This window comes from Anopheles moucheti, chromosome 3 (assembly GCF_943734755.1).
Source record: "Anopheles moucheti chromosome 3, idAnoMoucSN_F20_07, whole genome shotgun sequence".
Taxonomy (NCBI): domain Eukaryota; kingdom Metazoa; phylum Arthropoda; class Insecta; order Diptera; family Culicidae; genus Anopheles; species Anopheles moucheti.
In genome coordinates, this window is record NC_069141.1 from 90835808 (window position 1) to 90858876 (window position 23069).

General features: G+C 44.9%; 2 protein-coding genes across 2 annotated transcripts in view; both read left to right on the plus strand.

Moving 5' to 3' along the window:
• Positions 1-5317: 5317 nt before the first annotated feature.
• Positions 5318-15277, plus strand: LOC128305011 (SEC14 domain and spectrin repeat-containing protein 1-B). The gene is made up of 8 exons (XM_053042283.1): positions 5318-5487; positions 5559-5754; positions 9406-9519; positions 10245-10419; positions 11984-12622; positions 12688-13447; positions 13978-14194; positions 14273-15277. The coding sequence occupies exons 1-8, from the start codon at positions 5318-5320 to the stop codon at positions 14981-14983; spliced, it is 2982 nt and encodes a 993-aa protein (XP_052898243.1). The 3' UTR covers positions 14984-15277.
• A 1562-nt stretch (positions 15278-16839) lies between these two features.
• The window catches only part of LOC128303123 (titin-like), a 137934-nt gene continuing 131704 nt past the window's right edge, over positions 16840-23069 (plus strand). The window contains exon 1 of the mRNA XM_053039980.1: positions 16840-17079. Coding sequence (XP_052895940.1) covers positions 16840-17079 — 240 coding nt within the window. The remainder of the gene's footprint in view (positions 17080-23069) is intronic.

Genomic DNA, 23069 nt, shown 5'->3' on the forward strand with positions numbered 1-23069 from the left:
TCGCTGATCTGTGGCGCGAGATCGTATAGACCGACCGAACGCAGGATAGCGAACTGGCAGGCAGGGGGTGTCTGCAGTGACAGGCGTGGCTAATTTGATAAACCGGTTGCGGAGGAAAGAGAGCGTCTTATCGTGGCGGAACGCGCGCGATCATTGACCGTTAGGTTGTCACCACACCACCCAACGGTTCTTCGCGTGCCGTTTGTACCGTGAAGCAGGAATGCAAATTCGATCTCGTTAGAGTTCTCCAGGCTGGGTGGTGTTTGAGGTCAACGTTGAAGATGCAGGAACCGAACGCAAACTTTCTACAATTAATGCGTTCGAGAGAAATGGCGTGCCATCGCCGAGAACAAGTGGGTTCTGCTAATCCCGATGGGGATTAAAAGGTATGGAGATATCATGAGCGGTGCAATCTTCCCATAGCTACTGTAGTGAAACAACAACAAAAAAAGGTCTGAAGGGAAATGATTATGTTTAGCATAAAATTAGCTTGGTCGAGATGGCGTGTAGACTGTGCAGACACGATTTTCCCATCGATCAGCGGGACCGCCGTTGTGGATCGAATTTTAGCATAACCGCACAAACCCCATTTCCTGCAGCCTGTCATCTCTCAACGATTGCCAAATTGTGGTGGTTCTATCGGAGCTTTGAGAAGGCTTTCAAACGATCGTAACCGCAAATACAAAAATTAATTGACGATTTATTCTCTTGGCGTCGTCGTTGGCTGTATCAATGAGTATTTGGCTAGAGGAGATCACAGTTCCGTCCTCGTGCAGGTTCTCTGTGAGGATGTCTGAGGAACCTTTTGAAGAAATCTCCAGTTCCTTTACCGCCGCTATCTCTCACACGATCGCGTGTATTGCCACACTTACACCGAAATACGATGAAGAATTAATTACTGTTCCTTCCACAACAACGTGCTGGACGTGCCCTTTTGGTTTGCATTGTTCTTCTTGCTTCGACGGCGTTGGTCAGGCTTTGTGTGCACCCGACGTGCTATCGTTGTCAAGAAGTTGTACAGGTTTTTACAGTTACGATCAAAGTGGAGCGTCATCAACAGCAGCGTCACCGCCGAGCATTGAGATAACATGCCGCATAACCAGCCATCAGGTTGTTTAACCTGTTTCTGACCACGACCATCCGTTCTTTAATGTGGAACACGCTCCGGTCCACACTCATTTGACGTTTGGCCAAAACCAGGAATCAAAAGAGAGCAGAACAGTTACGCAGCGCAAAAAATAGGAGGAAGCGTAATGAAATGTGGTCTAGTTCTCTTCATCACATTACGCTGACCACAGCTGGACACTTCCTTTTGGGATGATGAGCACGATGGGTGGAATATATTATCAGGAGGATAGCTTGAGGGGTGATCGTTCAGTGATACAGATTGCTGGACGTTGGAAGGACGCTGCATTAGATGGCTTCATTTGATATTGGATGGATACATTTTCGTTATCTAGTCAGCGATGGGTTTCCGCCCTGGAATCTGATTTGGCGGTTGATGATGAATTTTAAGAGGATTATAACCTCGTTTCATAAATCCACGTTAAGGACGAGCTGATTGGATGTAATGATAGATATATTTCGATAGCTCTTCTAGCGTTTAGCGTACATAACATCTTTCTAGCTTAACCATATCTAGCCATTGGCTGCCCAATTAACCTACACAAAGCACATAGCCCCCACAAAGCCCCCAAACATAAGCCTTTTCTGGTGAAGTAAAAAGCGGAATTTTAAACGACACTGAAGCGTCTTTAAATTCTTGTGTCTATCGTTTGTCTAAATGTGGTGTAAAACAGAGATAAAACAACCCCACTGAACCCCCCGACACTTAGCATTCGGGTGTGAACGGTGTCGTTGCAAGCAGTCGAATAAAAAAAGAACATCCAAACAATTTGATAACACTGTTGAACGCAAAACACCACCCAAAATGGTTTCGTTTATTTTAATGACGTTTGCAGGGGTTCGTTTGTAGATAGATAACTGGCTATTCTTTCGTTCTTGGGAAATGGGACACTGTAAAAGCAGCCCTACGTCTGTGGATAGCAAAGTTGTTGTGCTATGGTTCGCTTAGACATATCCTAAACACGATGACAGCATCAATAAGTGCATTGTGTATATCGGAGGTATCGATCAAGGTGATACATTTAGAATGGAAATGTTTTTCGACGGTCAACAGGTTCCGATCGGTTTCCGCCGAGGCGTATCCACTTTACGCTTGGCTTTGCTACAATCTCTTTGCAGCGGACACGTTGTCACGTAATCTGACACTGAAATGCACCTGAATGGTTCGGGTATATCGTTAAAACCAATGGATTGCTGTGTAAGCATTACTTAAGGGTGCGAAGAGCCTGTCTGCCCATTTCCTAGGGTGGTGTCAATTTCGAAAGCAAACACCCATTTCTCCAAGATGCGTGTGTGCTGCTGTCCGAGACCTCTAATGCAAGTTCGCTCATTTGCATAAAATGCAACGTAGGAAGGTAGGCATCAGCGTTTGGATGAAATCTGACATCTTGTAGACTTGGATGGCATCTTGTATGTAACGGTATGGTACCTTGTTGCTAAAAAAGAAAAAAAGAGGCACATCATCTTTACGTCCTCGACAACAAGACCTCTCGAACATGCCCTTTTGGGGATTTTTGGGAATTATCATGTTTATTGTTGGTATGATTCACAATTTGCATGCGTGGCTCGTAACGGTTGATTTGTTTGTTGGGGAATATTTTTACCCCTCGACACCCCGTTGAAAATATATGAGAAATCGTGCAATTGCGAATAGGCCCGTCGACGGAATGTGAAGAGTATCGTCGTTATTGGAATGTTTTATTGAGGCTGATGATGACGGTGTCACTGAGCATTCCATCGGTAGGGGATGGCACCCTTCGAATGCATCGTTGAACGAGGTCGAGGAGATGAACTTTCAAGATTTCTTTTACGCTCCCCAAAAAAGGGGCTAGTCATCATGCAACTTGGGGTGTGCCGGGAAGGACACCTTTTACTCCACTGCGCATGAATTCTTTTAATGTATGATAAATTAATACATTTGCACAGAAGGCGCAGGACAAGGTACATCGTTCCCGTACCATAAGTGGCAGATTGAGGGCACGCAGGACTCAATTTTGATTTGTGTTTCCAAAATCGGGACACAGTAGGGTTCCCTACGTCGAAGGGAAAGGATTCGTGCAAGGGAGCAAGGGACTTTTAGGGATAATGTTGTACCTTCGTTATCTTGCCATGAAAATTCGATTGATTTATGAATTCTCGACAAGTTTTCAATGGTTTCCAGTATCTCTGCACACCGGCAATGTCCAGGAAGTCCGCGCACACAGAGTGCTGACACACTTTTCCCTTCGGTGAAAGAGGAATAATGAATTTCTCCCTGTTTCTTTCACCGACCGGCTCTATCTGCGAGAAGTGTACAATGCAATTCTTGATATTGTAGACATAGGACAGGGTTGCAGATGGGCATGGGCCTCAGGCACCGCCTGCACTTGCGTCCAGTCTCTTTTGAACCGCGGGAAGGCGGGTAATAAGTTCCATGATGTGATTGCACTTGCCGCGGAAGTCGATGTCGATGTAGGGTTGGGCTGAGAGCTAAGAATTAACGTCCGGCGAACGGTTCTTCCTTCGCGTTATACGTTGGAAGTGATCGTGTTTTTGCAAAGCATAGCGGAATTCGCCATACGCAAAAAAGCGGTTACATCCACGGGAAGTTAACCGAGGATAGAAGGAAACCGCGTCACGGAAACATCCGCTGTAACGGGTTTCGCTGTGTTGGACTATATTTTATGATGGAATAAATTAAACAACAATTTTCTATCAACTGTCTGTCGCAGCGTTATTGGCCGCATCCTACGAAATGGGGTTTTGTTGTGAATTTTGACTATTTACCGCAACTGATAATAAGTACAATCGTTTAATAATAAGCGTGGACACTGAAAGAGAAAGTTATCGTTCGGGAGATCAAGACAACGATAAGGTCTTAATTACACATATCCACCACATCGTTGGGTAGAATTTTCACATTTAGCTATAATTAAATGCCTCTGACGCTCGCACCCTTTCCACATCTCACAACACCGGTTACCATGACAACGGGGTGAATTTACGGTGCGCGCGCGTTTGTATGTGTACGTATTTTGCCTTCCTTTCGCTGGGTTTAATTTTCTGGTTTTGCAACGGTGCCCCCGGTGGGAAATTCGACTGTCCGCATATGACTTCCTCTCGCTTCGCGCCAGAGTACAGCAATCAAGCAGAATGTTTCTGCATGCATGACCTAAAAACAGGAAGCGAACGAAACGAGTGAAACGAAGACAAAAAAGAAATCCCCACTGAGTGTAAGGGTAGGAACACTATCCACCATGGGGTTGGGATGGGGTCCCTCTGGAAATCGACGATCGATCACGGTCAGGTTGAGAAGTGTTTGTAAAACGAGTCGACACCATAAGTAAGCTCCTGTGGTGGCAAAGCCGAATCGATCACATAGAAGGGGGCTAGTTTTGTTGAATATCAGTTAAGATGTATAGCATGCTGGAAGTGAATGGTCAGGTGGTTGTGGCTGCCAGGGTTACGTTATCTTGCTACAAACACAACCGAACTAACAAGAGAAAAAGCAGCATAACTCACAGCGCGTCTCGTTTGTTTTCGTTTGCAGTGTGTTGACATAGCTGTAGCATGGTGACAAACAAGAATGTGCAGCGAGCCCACAACAATAGCGTGAACTGTTCCGTATCGCGGCACAGTACTAGTGAGGGAGAAACATAAAAAAGCAGTGACAACAGAAAAAACCCCGTCCACAACATGTACAACACAACAACATAGTGAAATCATCTGCATACGACCACAAACCATTGGCAGCTTTAACGTGCCAGTGATTTGCAACATAACGGATCTCTCCATAACTCCTGCCTGTCTGCCTGCCTGCCTGCCCTTCAGATTCCGCGCGACCAAAGGCACTCCTGCAATGGCGGCGACCCTAGGCTGTGTTGCGATTTGAAAGCTTCTCCCGGAGTGAAGAGAACGAACGTGAACGTGGTGCTGCGTAGGAGAATCGAGTGGAATTTGTAGTTCGAAGAATGCAGCAAGAGAAACGCAACGCGATCATGTTTCACGATGTGCGAGTGGGGGTTATGATGATGGTGGTCCAACATTAGGCTCCGGCTACGACTGTTTTGTGCGCACGGGCTCGAAAGTGACAGTGTTTGGTTAGGTGTTTGGAATACGGTGGACGCGTGCGCTAGTGGAATCATTGTGAGCGTGTATACCCGGGTATAAGGTGAAAGCGGTTACTTTACGAAATCCTTCAGGTGGAGCCACCATGGAGGCGGACGTACTGAACGCGCTCAACACGCAGACGGCGTACATGCCGGGCGGACGAGATCGCGATGGCCATCCGCTGGTCGTCATACCGGTGCCGTTCTACGACAATCTGCCCTGGATGAAGGGGTTCCTCGAGACGACGGTCAAGTATCTGCTGACAAGCTTAAGGTAGGTATCCTTCAGCGGTGGACATGCTCCAACGTACACAAGTGTACCGATTGTTTGCCTTGCTTTTCTAGTGCCGAAACGGTCAGCAGTGGGCTGGCGATTATTCTGGACGCGCAAAAGTGTTCGTGGCGCTCCACCCGTCACTACATACGGCACGTTCAGCAGCTGTTAAGTGAGCAGATGAACAGCTTTCTCGTCATCCGTCCGGATGCGTTCTGGGACAAAAACCGGGTGGAAAACTGTGCCCGACAGCATCGCAAGGGTGAGGTAGGTAGATCGACTCTCGTGCTGGGATTTCTATCCCAAAATGATCTATATCTCTAGATGCTGGCAAATCATCTTTACAACAGCTACAATAGCAACAATAGGTGGGACGCCATCAACATCATCATCATCATCATCATCTGAAAATCTTCAAAACATCGTACCTCACTGCATCTTCTATTGCGGGGTGGTATTGCCTTCGTTGACATTGAAGAATAACAATTTGACCGATCGAATGTGATTGATTGCATGCGTTGCAGTGCGATCTAGGTGAGGGTAACACACGGCGTCGGCAAGTATAAACCCATTTTGCGACGTGTAGTTGTCAAAAAGGTGTGCGATCTTTTGCAAGCATCATAAAGATAATGTTATCATCACTCGTGCACACGCTTGTTACAGTGTGCTCCACTCGGAACATCTCCGTGCAGGTGGCCAAGTCCCCCAACCTCTAGGCTATGTGTGACATTGAACTCTACGCATTTGTACAAAAGCTACAGTGTGACAGTGGTCCGAAAGCGGGGTGTGTCCGGGTGTGGAGGTTAGGCGGAGACTACTTTGCCCAGAGGGCGTGCGGTCGTATGACATAATATCAGGGCTGCTGTCGGCCAAGGGTCCGTGGGGACGATGGAGTTTGGTTTGTTTGTTTATCGATTGAAAGCCAGATACCATGGTGCGCCATGTTTTCGAATTCATCGATCGTCCACGATCATCGCGGTACAAGATCTATTCTTATCGGTCGTTCGATGCGGTGACCTGAGGTTAGCGAACACGCAATTACGGTGGCCGTTCCTCCGTTGTAGGGAACCGGTCGATTTGATGTTCCCGGTACCCAGTTTCCAGATTGTTCGTTGGGAGTTTTTGCGTGTGCGGTAATGTGAACAATGCCCACCCAACGCCACCGAGGTACCTTGAATTGCGGACTCGTAATTAATTGGGTGTCAGATTGTGCAGATTACTGCAGCGGTTGTTACAATCGGTTCCTTATCGAATGCTCCGAGTGAGATAGCTTATCGAATCCGGGAGCTACCGGGGATACTACTGCATTGGGGGTTAATTTGGGATGTTATAATGGTCATGACGAATTACAGATCAGCCTAGCAGCAGGTTCTGGGAATAGTCCTATCAACACGTGCACCATTTACGTTTTCAACACAAACCCAAGGACGCACAATGCACATCGATAAGCACGCACAACGCCGTGCTACAGAAACACTGTGCTGCAGGCATTGCATACGGAACTCGTTACAGTGCCATCATCATCATCATCTTGCTCGCTGAGAAGTGTCGATTTAGGCTAGTCGTCTTCAACACCTTGGTTTCCGTTTTGGGCTATCTTTTACCTAAGGGTCTCGTACAGATTATCCCCTGGAATACTTCAACGGCACCACAAACAAGGAGAAACGTCAGTCTAATTAGCCCTCTATTAGGTCTGCCATTGACGCAAAGGCTCACACACGTACGATGTGGGGTGGTAGATAATTTCCATTTTCCCTTCTGGGGTGTATTTTTTTTTCTTTCCACGTTCATAGCGGCGGGAGGAAGCGTGAGCAGAGTCTCGTACGTGACGATTGGGATGGTTTTTCCCTTTCTTAACAGACTGGAAGGGTGTCGAAGGCGTCACAGCTTTCCATTGCTGAGCTTCGTTACTACGCAATGGGGGAAGTACATATGGGGATTTTTTTTTCACCGCCAAGGGGCTGTTCTACTCTTAAGACGGCTTACATGAGTGTCGCATAATAAGCTGTCGGATCGCTTTTCCTTTCCAGCATTTACATACAGTAGCTAATGCGTGAAGCGCACAGTGGTGATGTTTTTATTTTCTTATGCGTATTTTTTTCCTGGCGCTTGCGTTTAGCTACGCGCTCCAGTGACTGCAAAAAATTAACCTTGCAGCTTAACGATGAGAGTATAGAACTCAGCCATCTCGAGCATGTCATGCATTTGAGGCATGGCAAAAAAGGGTCTCATGTTTTTAATGGTTGTCAGAGTGAATAAATTAATGATGCACTGCACATTAGTATTCATGTTTTTGCATATAGTGGGTGATACAGTTTTGACTTATTCAGGTCATGGTTCGAGCTTTAAACTTTGTTGTAATCTTAGAGCAAAAGTTCACTGGCAGTGAAGTTACAGTTAGTTAAGTAACGATATTTTCGAAGAATCTTTAGATGTATTGTTGAAATCACAAAATTGCGAGAGCCGTAATAGGAACAATATAAATAAATACTAGCTAAGTTTTCATTTTTGGCCATTGCTTTATGAATAGATTACCCCCTAGCAATAAATTACCTTTCTGTATGCTACCTCGCCGACTGTCAATAGGCTTTTGTCTATTTTTGTTGTCTTTCAATACACATTATTATCCACATGAGACCAATTACTGTTTCAATGCTGGACGTGATTCCAACGCTTCCCGAGTCTTTACTGCGGCGAGAAAATTGGTTCCGGTGAGCCGATTTTCCTCGCCCAGCACTCAGCCTGGCATAAAATCGCACATACGTCAAAAGCGACAAAACATAAATAGAAAAAAAATGCTCAAAATCCGTTGTACTTTCTCTCATTCTGCGTACAAAAGCTTTGCGGGAAAGCAACATCGTTTGCTATCGTTTCCAGCGGGACTCTTGAACGACCCTTCGTGGCTTTCAGGCTCCGTGGTACTTGAAACTGTACACATCAACCAAGAGCACGCTAATATTGATCGTTTACGGGTTTCTTGTCGCTGCATGCACAATTGGTTGAGCACTTGCATTTATGTTCGGGATTGGGTTTTGGTGTAACGGGGCAATCAATAAACAAGGAACTGTTTACCTGTCTCAACGAGCTTTCCGTTTTGGGCAGTGAAGAACAAACAAGTGCGCGGAGAAAGCAAAATCGCATGCTAAAGCGACGCCAAACTGAAACGGAAAGTGTTTTGCCAGGTTTTCCAACTCAGCAGATGCAGCACGTTCGTCTGTAGCGAATTTCGTAACCGATTACCTTTGTACACGATTCAAATAAACAAAAAAATGCACACACACACAAACAAAAACAGCAGTGCGGCATTTGATCGAATTGAAATAATTGCTCATCGATTGAGAGAAATTAGCGCATCTCAATGGGCGTTTGTGCAATGTTCGAGCTATAAGGCAGTGTGGAGTGTTTGAGGCGAAAAGTGGATAATTTTAATGTGTGCTAATCGATGCACTGAATAGGTGTGCAATTTGATCGAAATTGCCCGAACCTTGGCTCATCGTAAACGTTGCGTGGAGACGTTGTCGGCTCATAACTCCACTTGCAGCTCAATTATTCACGGCCATTCGTAAAATATGCTCCATACAGGCCGGTATGTTGGGTTGTCTAACGATAACGAGTGTTTGTGTGTGTGGGTTCAAATCCTTATCTTAGTGACAGGTTTTGTGTGTTTCGCGCTTTGACATCGCGCTTTGACATCGCTAATAATTAATGTTCAATGGTGGATGGTTTTTTCATGTATAGGATCATCTTTAGGGATATCTACAGAATCATGTTAGCTGCTCATGCTCATTATGTCGAGTTCTTTTTCACTCCATTGGTCTTTTTCTTTTGCTAATTGAGAGCAGTATTGTTGTTTCATTTGGCATTGTTCCTGTTGATTACAGCTTGTTCGTTAGCTAATTGTATGTTTTCTCTTCCCAGCCCACCATAATCTCGAAGTCCCGTTTGGTGAAGTATTTCGACACGAGTGAGCTACCGGAGGAGCTTGGCGGCATCATTGCGTACAACCACGAACAGTGGATAGAGTCCCGGGAGGTAAGTAGATTGAGTACAAACCTACCAATGATTGATCCTTCTTCGGTAATCCATTGTCAGAATAATAAATATTCTTACACTTCGTACCGTACAGCACAAAATTAAGAGCGGTATCGTAAAATATTTAAAATTTGATAATCTCTTTTTCTTAACATAAAATGATCGTCTTTAAAGCAAACTCTAGCTGTATCTTTTACCAAATAATTAAAGAACCAATAACGTTAAAGAAGAGATTCGAATGCCCTTAATATATCCATTCCGATGCTAATTGAGCAGGGGTTTTTTGTGAAGATTATGTTCCCAACTTCCTGTCTCGTCTTGCGTAGAACTTTCTACATCGCTCCCGGACGCTCCAACAAACGACCCTTTCGCTTCCCCGCCCAAGCCATCTGTAGGCCAGCGTAATCTCCAACACCCGATCGGTGATAAAATTCCCATTTTCAATCCGGCTTCAAACGAGGGATCATAAAAAAGCTTCTCACTCTATTGACGATCGCGAGGGGCTATATTTATATGGTTTTAAGAATATGTGTGCGTGTGTTTGTATGGTTCGTTTCATCGTCCACTTGACCGATCGATTTGATGGTTCTTGTCATGAGGTTTAACTATTGTAAACTGTTGTTTTTTTTTTGTTTCCTTTTCCACTTTCATCTCGTACCAACGGGTCATATGATGCTCTTCATCTTTGGATGCTGCTCCGACCGCCCACTCGCACACACCGACAGCGTATCGAAGAATTTCGAAAATCCTACGACAAAGCCATGGGCGACCTAGAAAACCTGTACCTCATCCTGCTAGACAACCGAACCGTACGGGCAAGCGAATCGACGACGGCCCTCAAATCTTGCCAGCAGCTTAACGTGGATGTGCAAAAATTTCTCTCCCTTGTGATGGACGGCGGTAAGTGTGCAGCGATCTGGGGAGATCCTGTTTTTTCCTTCTTCAACTGCTTCCATCACACCGGAATCACCGGTTTGGAGCTGGCATGAGTAAGCAGCTTTATCGGTGGGCAGGAATGAGGGAATAACGACGCATATATGCATAAGTTTCTCCAGAAGACGGCCGAGAAGATTGATATGCTCAGGAACGAAAGGGCTTCCATATATTGCTTACCAAACTTGGGGGAAAGCATTGTTGACTCTCTTTCCCTGATCTTCCGTAACTGCGACCATGTTTGGTTAATTGAACAATCGACGCGATGCGTCGATGAAGGCTTAATTTCTCTCGCGTCACTGATGACAGGGGGCCGTACCCACCGGAAGTTGGCAGCTGTGCGCAAAAGCAGCGATCGATCGACTGATCTATCATTTCCGCTCGTTTCGACATGGTGGTAGCTGGCACCCCTCATTAGCAACCAGCCATACATGTCACAGTGTAGACATCTTTTGCTTCCGTAAGGAGTGCCACTCGCATCAACACATAACTCGAATGCTGATGTTGAAGAGTGTTGGTCTCTCTAGTACATCGTTAATGCTAGGTTGCTTAATCGGCAGTACGCGACCAACACCTGGTCGGTGCGGGCCCTGGCCATAATCCGCCGAGCTTCGTTCCAATAAGCGTTCGCAGCTCTAGAAAAGGTTCACATGAAATTCTGCTTTCCCTATCAAATAAAACGACCACTTAGCAAATGACCTGCCTTCCCAAAACAAACTCGGGAGAGTTGAGTTTACACAACCGCCACGAACCGTGCCACGATCTGGGTCAGTTTCGTGTGGAGCTCGCGCATGAAGAATTTCCATAACAGAGGGGTGTACGCTAATGGTCAATCTGACCCTGCGTGCGAGGACCGTCAGTTTCAGTGTAATGCGAGCATGAACAATGGGTCTTTTGTGGACAGGTTGATCGTGAGTTGAGATAGTGTTTAAAATAAATTGTTTTGGAAAATGTTTCGAACGATAATAGTAAAAGTATTTAACTCGAGTTCCGTGAGTTCCTGCTTCCGTGAAACAAAAAAAAACGGAATTTATTTGGTAGCTAATTTAAATTTATCCACTAAACACTTTGCAGCTCGCAATGCTTTTTTTGGCCAGTGTGAGATGCTGCCCCCAAAATTGGTTTTCTTTTCTTCCGGGTTTAACAATAATTTAGACAATGGTTGTAATAAATCGCACCCCATTCAAAAGAAACAATTTAAAGTAAATGGACGCAATTTGATGCGAGTGGAAGCGTTAATTGAATGCATAGCAATACATTAAAGTGGCTGATAAAATTATAAATCATATAAATATATACGCACCACGCTTGGGCGTAAAGTAAGTGGTGCCTTCTAATTGTACTGTTTGCTTTATTGGGAGGGGAAACACTCCGTCCAGAGATTTATAAAGCATAGATCTATCAGATGCGAGCAATACACCCCTGTGGTAGATTGAGAGTGGGGAATTAAAACCATCGGCTTTAATAAATAATACCGCTTTCCATTTTTCGTTTCCGTCTGTCCACCTGCGCACACGTGTGCGATCTGTAGGCAAAAAGCTACTGGCCCACTTAAGCGACCTCCATAGTGCGAAGTCAGCCGTACCACAGGACCTCGCCGACGGGAAGGCGCAGGTCGAGCGATTGTTGAATACACTTGATCGCAAACAGATGGCCACCAACCAAGCGTGGACGGAGCTGGAACGGACGGTGGAAGTGTTGCAGGAGCTGGCTACACTGGAGGAAGGTGTCTCACACGTGACGAGCTGGATTCTTACGACGGCTGAATCTATGTTAAATGCCCAGCTACGCGTTGGTCACGATGTTAGCACGGCCGATCAGCTCCGACTGGAGCATGAGATCTTGGAGTTACAGTGTTGGCAGACTTATGGATGTTACGCTGAGCTGTTGCACAAGATCGACCACTTTCCACGTCGCAAGGATACACCAGCTTATCGGGATCTACAGTCGCAGCGTGAGTGGATGGACTTTGTGTGTCGTAGTTTTGCTCAGCGGTTGGAACGACGTAGGAATGTATTGATAACGTCGGTGCGATTCTTCCGCCTGGTGGCTGAGTACTTCGATCGTACGAGTGAGGTCTTTCAATCACTGATTATGGGTGAACGAGTCGAGGACTACGCACTGGCTAGTACTAATCTGCAGAAACTGAATGCAAATCAACGAATGCTTGGTGAGAATGGGTGTTCAAAAACAATGGAGCAGATTCAGTAACGTTTTCCTTCTCTGTTCTTGTAGAAATGCTGGAGAAGGAGATCATCAAAGAGGGTGAAAAGCTTAGCGATGTACTACTGATGCCGGTGAAGGATGCGGTCGGACGAGACATTGATGTGGACTACAGTGAGGATATCAGTAATGTGCGAGATATCCTTGATGCGACTCGATCCCGGTCACGTATTTTCGCTGACAGTGTCGAACTCCAGAAGCTAACACTCGACCAGATCACGCACATTTTCAAATACGAACAGGACGCACGTACCGCCGTAAAGTGGATGAGTGATCTGCATCAGGTGATGTTACGATCGCACGCTCACGTGGGTGCGAGTGTGCGGGAAATTCAAGCCCAAAAAGATGAACATCAAACACTCCAGGAGACGGCCAAGGGCACGTACAACTATGGATGTCAGCTGCTGAATGCCTCACTCGCGCTGCGCCAGTCGTGCAAGCTCGAAACGTCGCAAAACATCGCCATGACCAAATCACTGCAACGCACCTGGCGATCGTTCCAGGCCGTCGCACAGGAACAGATGACGCGACTGCGCGTATCGGCCGTCTTTCACCGGAGCGTCGAGGAGCAGTGCGTGAAGCTGCGTGAACTGCACGAGTGTGTACTGCGAATCGGCGAAATTACCGAACAGGGCAGGCGCCGGGTACGGCTGCGCAAGTATCTGGCTACACGCGAGCGTCTGTTGCTAGAGGTGGGTCGGATGGTGCGGCTCGGACGTCTGCTCAAGACGCGTCTGAGGGAGCCATTTCTCCTGGACGACCGGCTCGATGCGTAAGTATAGTGCAAGGCGACGGTGATTTATTAATAAAACGTCGCACCTTTCCTAGCACGGAAGAGTGCGCTTGGGAGCTAATGAGCTGGGACAGTGGGTTTGTACCCATAGACATAGTGGTTGAAATATCTACCTAGTAGAGTTTAGCGATTTTTGGGAATACGTATTGCCTGTTAACTTCACTAAAGTAGTTAGTACAGCAGAATGAAAATAGAACTCGAAGCGAATCTGATAGTATAACATCACTGGAAATGTTCATCTCTAAAAGGCGTGTTTTATACCAATTTTAGCCAATTTAACATTTGTATCCTGCCATGGTCCAAACTTTATGTAACCCAACATCTTACCGGGGAGCACCGGCACATGTTTTGAATGTTCTTGCTCAGTTGTTGTTCGTCTCGCTATCACGGATCTTGTGTCAATCTTTACGACCATTTCTCTCTATTTAAAGTTAGCTAGCTGGGCAATTTGTCGTGTATATTTAGACAGAAATTAGCTTAACGTAATTGTTCAATTGTCTTTCCATCAGGATGGCCAGTCCGGAGAACATCATTACCGAAAGTGATAACATAATGGCGTGTGAAGCAATATCGAGCCGTCTGGCGGAGGTGGGCCAGGTGGCGGAAGCGCTGGACAGTGTGCTAAGCGATGTGCAGGGTGGTTTTGACGACGAGGTAGAAGAACTGACAAGTGCCGAAGCACCGGAAGTGGCCGGCAAACGGAACGACAGTGGAAATCAAAGTGATGTGAGTGATGGTTTGCCTGTAGTGCCAGCTACGAGAGTTTCATATGAATGTTTTTCCTTTTTCGACTGTTGTATTCAGGATTGGAGCTCGAGCATAAAGTCTACCGATGATGGATCGTTTGTGACGGCGTCGGATTGTATCTGTACACCACAGTCAAGGTCGTCATCCTACCATACCGCTTCGGAATGTCGCGCGTCGCCGTGGTGGGGTGTAGAGTCGATCGAACGTCAAAGCTCGTTGGAGAACGATTCAGCCGAAGATCCTGATCCGGAAGCATTCCCGTCGATCAAGCTGCTATCGGGTGTGGTGATAACTTCGAGTGCGAACCTATCGTTCGATGAGTCGGAACACAGTTTTCCAACCGCGGGTATTTCGCACGGTTCGGTTGACTCACATCCAGACTCGGACGATACAGTACCCACGGTGTGTTCACAGACTAGTCCGATAGCAACCAGTTCGGCCTCAAGTTCCGCTCTGAACTCGATCAACCGACGGGAAAATCTCGCTCTTTCTCTGACCCCGGAGGAACTGGAGCAGATTGAAAACGATATCCGCAACAACAACCTGTTGGCGTCGGTTAGTACTGTGGATATTGTGGGGAAGGAACTCCAGAGCACCCAGGTGACACCAACTAGTGAAGATAGCGGTAACGTGAGTACCAGTAGCGTTAAGCTGGATGTAGAGGATGCCACACGATTCGAGCCGGTAAAGGGCCCTTCGGACATCTCCGGGTTAACGTACTACTATCAGAACATCATCACCAAACATACGGTGAAGAGTTGTCTCTGAAGAAGGAAACCGATCGTCAATATTCGATATAAGAAGCCATTCCATAGCTTGCCGGTATTGCAACAACTGTAGCTTGCCAGAGAGAACCAAGAATTAGTTAGCTTGATAGGTTTTATTGAACGAATTTGAGCATAGAAGTGTTATGAAGGTAAAAGAAACAAACGTTTGCTGTGGCATAGAGAAAATAAGCTTGCATGATGAAGTGTGGCATTTTAGCGTTTGATTAAAATAAGGTAGACTAGCATTGTAACAGTTTGAATGTTTGGTTCTGTTAAGCATGTTGATTTGTTGTGTTTTTGGTCGTGAAATCAAATAAAAGTTTTCTTCGCATGAAGTAGCACGTGTTGACAATGAGTGTATGTTGCTGTGTGTGGTTTGTTCGTTGTGTTTAAATGCAGCCATTGTATTTTTACAATTTTTACGTGTAATACAATTACAACGCTTCATGAAAACCCTATTCGCGTTAACAAATACGCCTGTGAGACTGCATTGTAGAGCAGCATACTTTGAAACCGCCTGAAAGTATGCAATGCATAGGTAATTTTAAATTCACCATCACTGTGAGAGAGTTCACGGCTGACCACCAGATTGTTGTTTTTACTCCATGCGAGAGCACCATCTACCATACAGTCGGGAGAGCCACGTTACTGATCTGGCGCGAAAGAGAAAAAATGTGTTGAATATGATCGCACGCAACAACTCCCTCCAAACAGTAGGAGGAGACGCTCTCCGTACAAGGGGGACCCACAGTCTCTCGGATGCAACCGACCAGTGTGGATCGCCCTGAACGCCACGCAAGAAGATCAAGGTATAACCAGCATACAGCCTAAAGACAAAGGTGCACCCGGCGTGGGTCCTAGTGGGAACAAGTGAAAGTGATGTTCTAAAGTTGTTGAAGCTGTCCAGAGTGATGAACACGCGTATCGTTGATGTTGTCCATTGTATCTTAGAGTGAACGTGTGTGCGTATTTTGATCGGTAGTCGATGTGAACTATGCACAGTTCTTTTGTACAAACTTGACGCTGGATGGATTATCGCTGAATGAGTATCATTCTGTAGTACCAATATTCGACCACGCATTTTGGATATCTTTAATTTCCGAAGTGTCTACAGCACCATACACCATGGAATGCTTGTTATACTAAAGGGAAGAGTTACGTACAACTTGAAGACGGAAGGCCAGTGCGAATGAAATGTGGTAGCGCCTGTGGCGTCGTCGACAACGCTTAGCCGGTTATTCGAAGAGAAAAAAAGCTTGAAGCACACAGACGCACACGAATTGGAAAGAAGATTAGTTTTCTCAATTTTCAACTCAACGCAAATGTGTTCCGATGAAAAAAGACGCCCGGGATGTTCCGTTAGTCGAGGTGCGATCTGATGGATCGTTACCATGCGCGTGCGCAACCGTGTCACAGATCCGAATATTCGTGCGTTGTTTTAGCTTAGATGTGTACAGCGAGAATTAAAAAGAAGCGATTTTGTGCTTCTTTTTGTGAGATTCGTGTGATGTTGCCTGTGTTGTAATCTAAAAGTGTTAAATTTATAATAATATTTTGCTTTCTTGCAGAGTTGCATTTGATTAATTTTAATTTTCGACCGACCGATAAGGTTAGATAATAGCAATCTACATCGTATATATTACATCAACTGTATTTGTGGCTGTTTGTGCTAAAGTGGGTGCGATGTGAGTGCGAATCACTTCTCGGGGGGAATTATTATATTGTTCTGCAGTGCAAAAGAAAAAAAACGAAGCAGCAAACGAAAGCGAGAGTTTTGATTTGAGTGTTGAAAGATTGGGAGACTGTAGTCATCAGCGTAGTCTCGCATTTCGAAGCCTACCGAGGAGATAACGAGCCATGGAGCAGAAGCCGCCGGGTGGAGACGGGAAGTTCACCTCGCTCGATGAGCTGCAGCGACAGCTTAACGAAGATTTCGCTCAAACGCTCGGACCGCTGGCTTCACCTCAGCATACGAACGCTACGGCCACACCACCAGCAGCAGCATCATCATCTGGAGCGAGTGCAACGATCGCTACTACCATCAGCACCATTGTGCTCCAGGGTGGTCCACTGCAGCTGGTTGTGGCGATTCTGAAGGTAAGCTTTTGTGTGTATAGAACTCTGACCCGGGTCAGATCACCGTAACCGGGTGGATTGGGTTGGGGAAAGAGCGTAAGATCGAAGATCACAGTGGATCGCATCATCAATCATTCGTCGTGTTGCTTAGCTGCCTTTCCTGCTGGACTGGTGTTTTGAATCCAGCGAATTACCCTAAGCAAGATACACCTGCAGACATGGTTGAGCTAGCTTGCAGAATGATAGAACCGGAGGAAAAATGGAATAAAGAATCATGAACGGGGATGCATCGCGTGCCGTACAGGGCTCACATTGAGATGCAGAACATGCCTGATACCTTCATCAGATTTCCTCGGTTTTCCTCTTTGAATCTTGATACGTTCCAAAGCTACAATCAATTAGTGATCTATGAGAAGATTGGCGAGGCTCTTATTTATTAATTCTTTCGCTGATAATTGGTTTGTGTGTTCTTTCGTGTGCGTATTGCGGCTGGATTCGCATCCGTGCGTACGCACTGTACCGTGTGATGTAGGAAAAGTGTAATGTTTGCTCATCATGCAACGGTTCGGGATCTGCTGCAGTTCACTCTGGCAGACATTGTATAAGTAACTTCGACTTCGAAGACGGAGTCTTCACAACAAACACACTCACCCAGTATGCTAATTGAACTCTCCGTCAAGGTCGTCAACTGGTTTGTTTGGGATGTATTCGAATTCCTACCACGTTTGATGTTTGGATGGTTTTATGTGGCATTCGGCATAAGGCAGTCGCATGAAATGACCGGGTTTGATAAACGGTTTGGCTTTCCTCAGTGTCAAATGGATGAAGAAACGCAGAATAATATGTGGAAAGTATAAATACTTTAGAATGACAATGACTACTTTATGTAATATAAGTTCCTAAATGATTCAATAACATCTTTTATATCTCAATCAAATCTCATGACACACTTCTAGAATATAAAACCCCCCTGATCAATATCCTCAAAAAGAGAGTATTTAGATCATAGCCCTTTGGTTCAGATATTCTTTACCTTAACCAATATACCTTTGGTTGATTTTCCTGTGACATCATCCCTACAGCTATTTAGGGCATTTGGGATAGCTCATTGTGTAGTAGAGTTTCTGCTTGGCTTTACCATTCATATTCCTTTTCAACGTCTTCATGAAGACACAACAACCCTTCGATTAATCATTGAATATAAATAATTGGCTAGTGTTATCACTTTTACTCACTTCACTCGCCATGCAATAACGTAAAAAACAAATTGATTGTTTGATTCAATTCAAATACATAAGTATTCAATGTTGTACACATAAGCAAACTTTTGGTGTGAAATATGTCACATTGTTTGCATTGAAGCCAACATATTTGTGATGGTACATGAATTTCGTACGCAGGGGCAGCACCTTCTGCTGCGTGCAGAAAATTCGTTTCGCATTCTGGGGGACCGATTATACGACCCGCCCTTCTGGTCCACATTCTCGGAAACTTGGATGACGCGACCAGTTGTGAACGAGTTATTAAATCGTGCGCATGAACAAACTTCATCGTCGCGAGTGTGTTGCATACTAATGCGTCGTCTTCGCTCTGCTATTTGCAGCCGAGTTGTTATTAAAGCGGACGTTTTAATTGCAATCGTGAAACACACGAGCTCGAGGTCCGAATACATGAAACTAGAACTGGGTGGTATGTAAAACCATCGGCGCCGGCGTCTAAAATCAAAGATGATCCAATGCCTGGAGGTGGAGATAAAGTGTACATTAGGCGTAGAAATGTTGGAGCACATGTTGAGCACAACGGGAGCGAAAAAAATAGTTTAATAAATGACACATTCTGCTGTTGAGGCGATCGTAACTTTTCCAGTATTAAATCAACCATTTACACAATCGAAAGGTTTCATAGTCCATATAACGCACCACAGGGGAGTATGAGGGTCTGCTGGTACCAATCCCTAGAAAGCGTACAATTAAGCGGTGCCTCGCTCGTAAAACAAAATAGATACCGTAATTAAAATTAGAGCAAGAACTTTTCATTTTATCACCCCTGTATGTGCTCTGGTTTTGATTTTGGTTGAGAAAGACGAATGTCGCAGACGGATCTGATGGGAGGTGTTAGTAATGGTCGTTTTTGTTTGAAAAAAAAATACGGAGCTTCAATTGGAACACCCGTACCCGTCACCGGACATGCCTGGCACAGTTAAGTTTTACGATAAGCCTTACCCTGGCTTACCGGTTTATGCTCGACCCGTCGTACCTGAATTCTACCTTCGAAAGGGGTCGATGTCTTATGCTGTCGATTGGTGTAAATGGGGTTGCCCTGGTACACTAACCAACCGGTGCATTGAATCATTTCCGACTAATTAGAAGCAATCCTCACGCCAAATCCGGACAGGCGAAGACTTTGTTCGATAAATTATAATTTTACGATGCAATCAAAAGAAAAGTTTGTGCCGGAACGGTTAATTTCTTCGTTTATGAAGTCCTGCTTAATCACCCTTAAGTGTGCCCTTAAGAGATAGCTGCGAGTGTGATGTTTTCATTTGAAGATTTCACCAGGAAAGCACTGGTCGAGGATGGATTGGATGGAGATGCAGGCTTAACATGTTCGTTTATAACACCGATCACACAGTCTACCCTTCGAACCGCAAGAAGGTACCTCAGCAGCTAACATGAACACTCCATTAATCGCTAAAAGCCCAGCGGCACTGGAGAAAGAACTCGTTCCTTCGACTGGGCTCGTTTTTCTCGCGTTGTTTTTTTTTAAATCGCGAATATGCATACACAAACACACATGATCGCCAATCGGAATCAATCCGAATCTGAGGAAGGGTTTCAAGATTTCTGTATTTGTGTGTGTGTTCGCACGAGTATGGACAGCTAGAAGCCGGTTTTTCGTGTGGTATTATTATTTTAATGTTTCGCGAAAGGAGAGCGCGGGGATGGAGACACAGTTTGAGTGGAGAGCCCTGCAAGGGAAAGATGAGTTCTACCGAGGGAGTTTGTGATAATGCTGCCTGACGATGGCCATTTTTTCTCACATTGGCGCGTCGTTTGGCCCTTTATGTGAGAAACCGTCGTGCTCGGAGCGTGGTTTGCCAAAAACCACATACCAAGAATACAGAACGCACCGGTTTGAGGTTAACAGGGTTTCAAAACAAATTCTCGCTACCTGGGCGAAGCTTGGGATGCCATAAAAAAGATCTCTTTTTGGGGTTTTTCGAAATCATAACTTTCCAACTACTTGGTCTTCTTCTACAATCCCTACTAGAAGCCACACAAAGCAAACCCGACATAAAGCGTGGAACACGGAACAGATACAGCGAAAGATTCGCGAATAAAATTGTTGCATCCTCCCATGAAGCGATCGCGCGGGGCATAATTTATGGCCATGTTGTCTGTCTGCTGTTGGGCAAATGTTGGGCATGGGTCGGTTGGTTCGGTTCGATTCGTGGTTCATTTTACTTATCCACATAAAACCACCCTTAAACGCCGCATACACACGCGGAGACGCGCAGAGGCAATTGGAGAAAGAGAATGTAAACAATGTTGCCCCATTCGCCACAAGATCGCCCTGCGCGAGTAGTATAGGAGTTTGCGCGCAGATTTCGTTTCGTTGCTGCGTCGAGAGATAGTGAAGAAGAATGATCAACTGCAGTGCCGCCTCGAGTGAGGGACTCTGGAATTATCGCACGGCGGTTACGATTTTCGGATGCAAAAATCAGGTCATAAGTGAATCGAACGGCAACTTCCGATAGAGTACCGGCTTGACGTCAGCATACAGCAGGGCAAAGAGAAAGGGATCACGGTTTTTTGCGAGCGAAATACAAGGCAAATGTTTGATGTAAATACACATTAGGGAGCAGAATTATCAAATAGAAATCTCTAATAGTAGTTTTCCCATGCGCCTAAAAGAAATGACCTATGAAGGATGGGAAATTCCAGGGGCGTTTATAAACAGTGGTAGGATGTTTTGCGTAGTTTACAAGCAAGCAAATAATTTTACACAAGCCGCCTTTCCGCCTCCGCGTGATTGATATTTGGAGAAACCGTTTTCTAACACAATGGTTAATTGTATAAGCTGATTGGAATAATGTTACTTTTCTTTCTTCTAATACAATAATTTGCAGCTGTAATTGGTGTCTTTGTGTAAAGCTAGTAAACGTAAACCACCAACTCTCTGTAGAAAGTTTGATCAGCTTTGAAGTTCTGCAGTGACCCTCCAAATATTTCTGTTGAGCTGCTTCTTATTCGGAAAGTTACATAAATTCTTATTATTGGATAGCTAAAAGGTTCTCTGCAGGTTTTATTTTGTATATCTGAATAGTTGAGTATCATAGTTACGGTCCTGTCCGTAAAACAATTCCGCTGTTAATCCAAAATGAAACTAACAAAATCAGGAATCAAAATTGATGCAAAGGTAATATTGCTAACAACTCTCTTATCTTTTCTCTCCCTTGTAGGTATTTTCCAAATTTCTCCAAACAAGAAAACACAAAGACACGCCTAACACGCTTTAAAAACTTTGTATCATTGTTGGAAAATATATATTAATTTCAATGTAAATGTAATTCAGTGAAAATATGCATATTAAAAAGAAGAAGGTAAATTGGAAAATTATATACAACAATCATAGTCATCTCATACTGGGTCTCCAATTTCCCGCCCAAATACAAGCAGAGCGTTCTGCTTCAAAGGTTTTTTCGTTTCGGTGCAAGATAGTTGTTTATTGTTATAAATTAATTAAATCACCAACCCCGAATACCGTGCTCTATTGTCACGTTTCTGCTTGAGAAAGCAAACTAATTGCAGAGTAAAGATTAGATGCTACTAAATTGAATCCGGCTTTTTGTTACTTCAATGGACATGAGGATACAGGAGGAAAAGAATGTGCTCCAATATTCGTTGAATTTATATTTGTAGTGAACAATTTCAACAACAGACGGCTCCTAGTTTATTCAAACGATCGCACATTCCAAAGACATCGGCAACGGATGGAAAACGGTGTTGCCAGAGGAATTGAATTGTCGCCCAGATGTGTGACGATAAATTTCACATTTTCTTCGTCATTTCTGTGGACTTTGTTGAATTCGACCGGGGTCGAGCAGGAGACTGCGGAGGCGTAGCCAAGGATGCGTAAACAATGTAGACCTCGGGCAATGTTTAGCTACGATGGTATTATTTGTTATTAATGGCAAAGGATTTGTGCATGCTTCTCTTTATGTCTCTAGTCCCAGGGAACACCCTGGAGTTGAGGTCCGCACGATCAGTCTTCAGTTTTCCATTTTCAAACATCGGGAAGCCATCATGCGTGCATGTGGCGAAGCAAATGTTTTGCTAATTTCCTTGCGTTGGCCGAATGGATTTGCCATTTGGCCGCTGTGGTGTGAAGCTATTCTTCCGGAGAGAAAATGGTTTGCGGAGGATGAAAAGCTGTTGGAAGAACAAACCACGAGCAAGAAAATGTATGCATAACTGGTCGTTATGCATAATCGTTTTCCACCGGATTTTGGCACCGGATGGTAATGATGATGATGGAGATGATTTGTAAAGAAAATTTGCAAACTGCTTTATCAAGCTGATGGTTTAACGGACCAGCAGCTTTTTTTTTCTTCTTTTACGCAATGCAAAAGATTACAATATTTCAAACGGTACCTTGAAATGTACTAGGTAGAAAAATAAAAAGCCAAATTTAAAGAACAATGTATGTTCCTCCTACGCCGTGGAAATAAAAACTGCACAAACACATCGGACTTTCCAGCTACGAAACAGACCCCAGAGGAACCAATCACAAGAGCATCGTGCTATTTTTCCACCCAACCATCCGGGCGATGCTGATGTCACCTTGGTGGTGTACCGCGGGTGGTTTTGCATCCATTTTCCCAAAATAAAATCCCATATAGCCTACGAGACGCGACGGTTTTCTGTCTCTACACGCAACTCGTGCGTGTGATGGAAAACGGCACAGGAATTGTTCGGTCTCTGGTCTCATTAAATTTCCCAAGTTTCCAG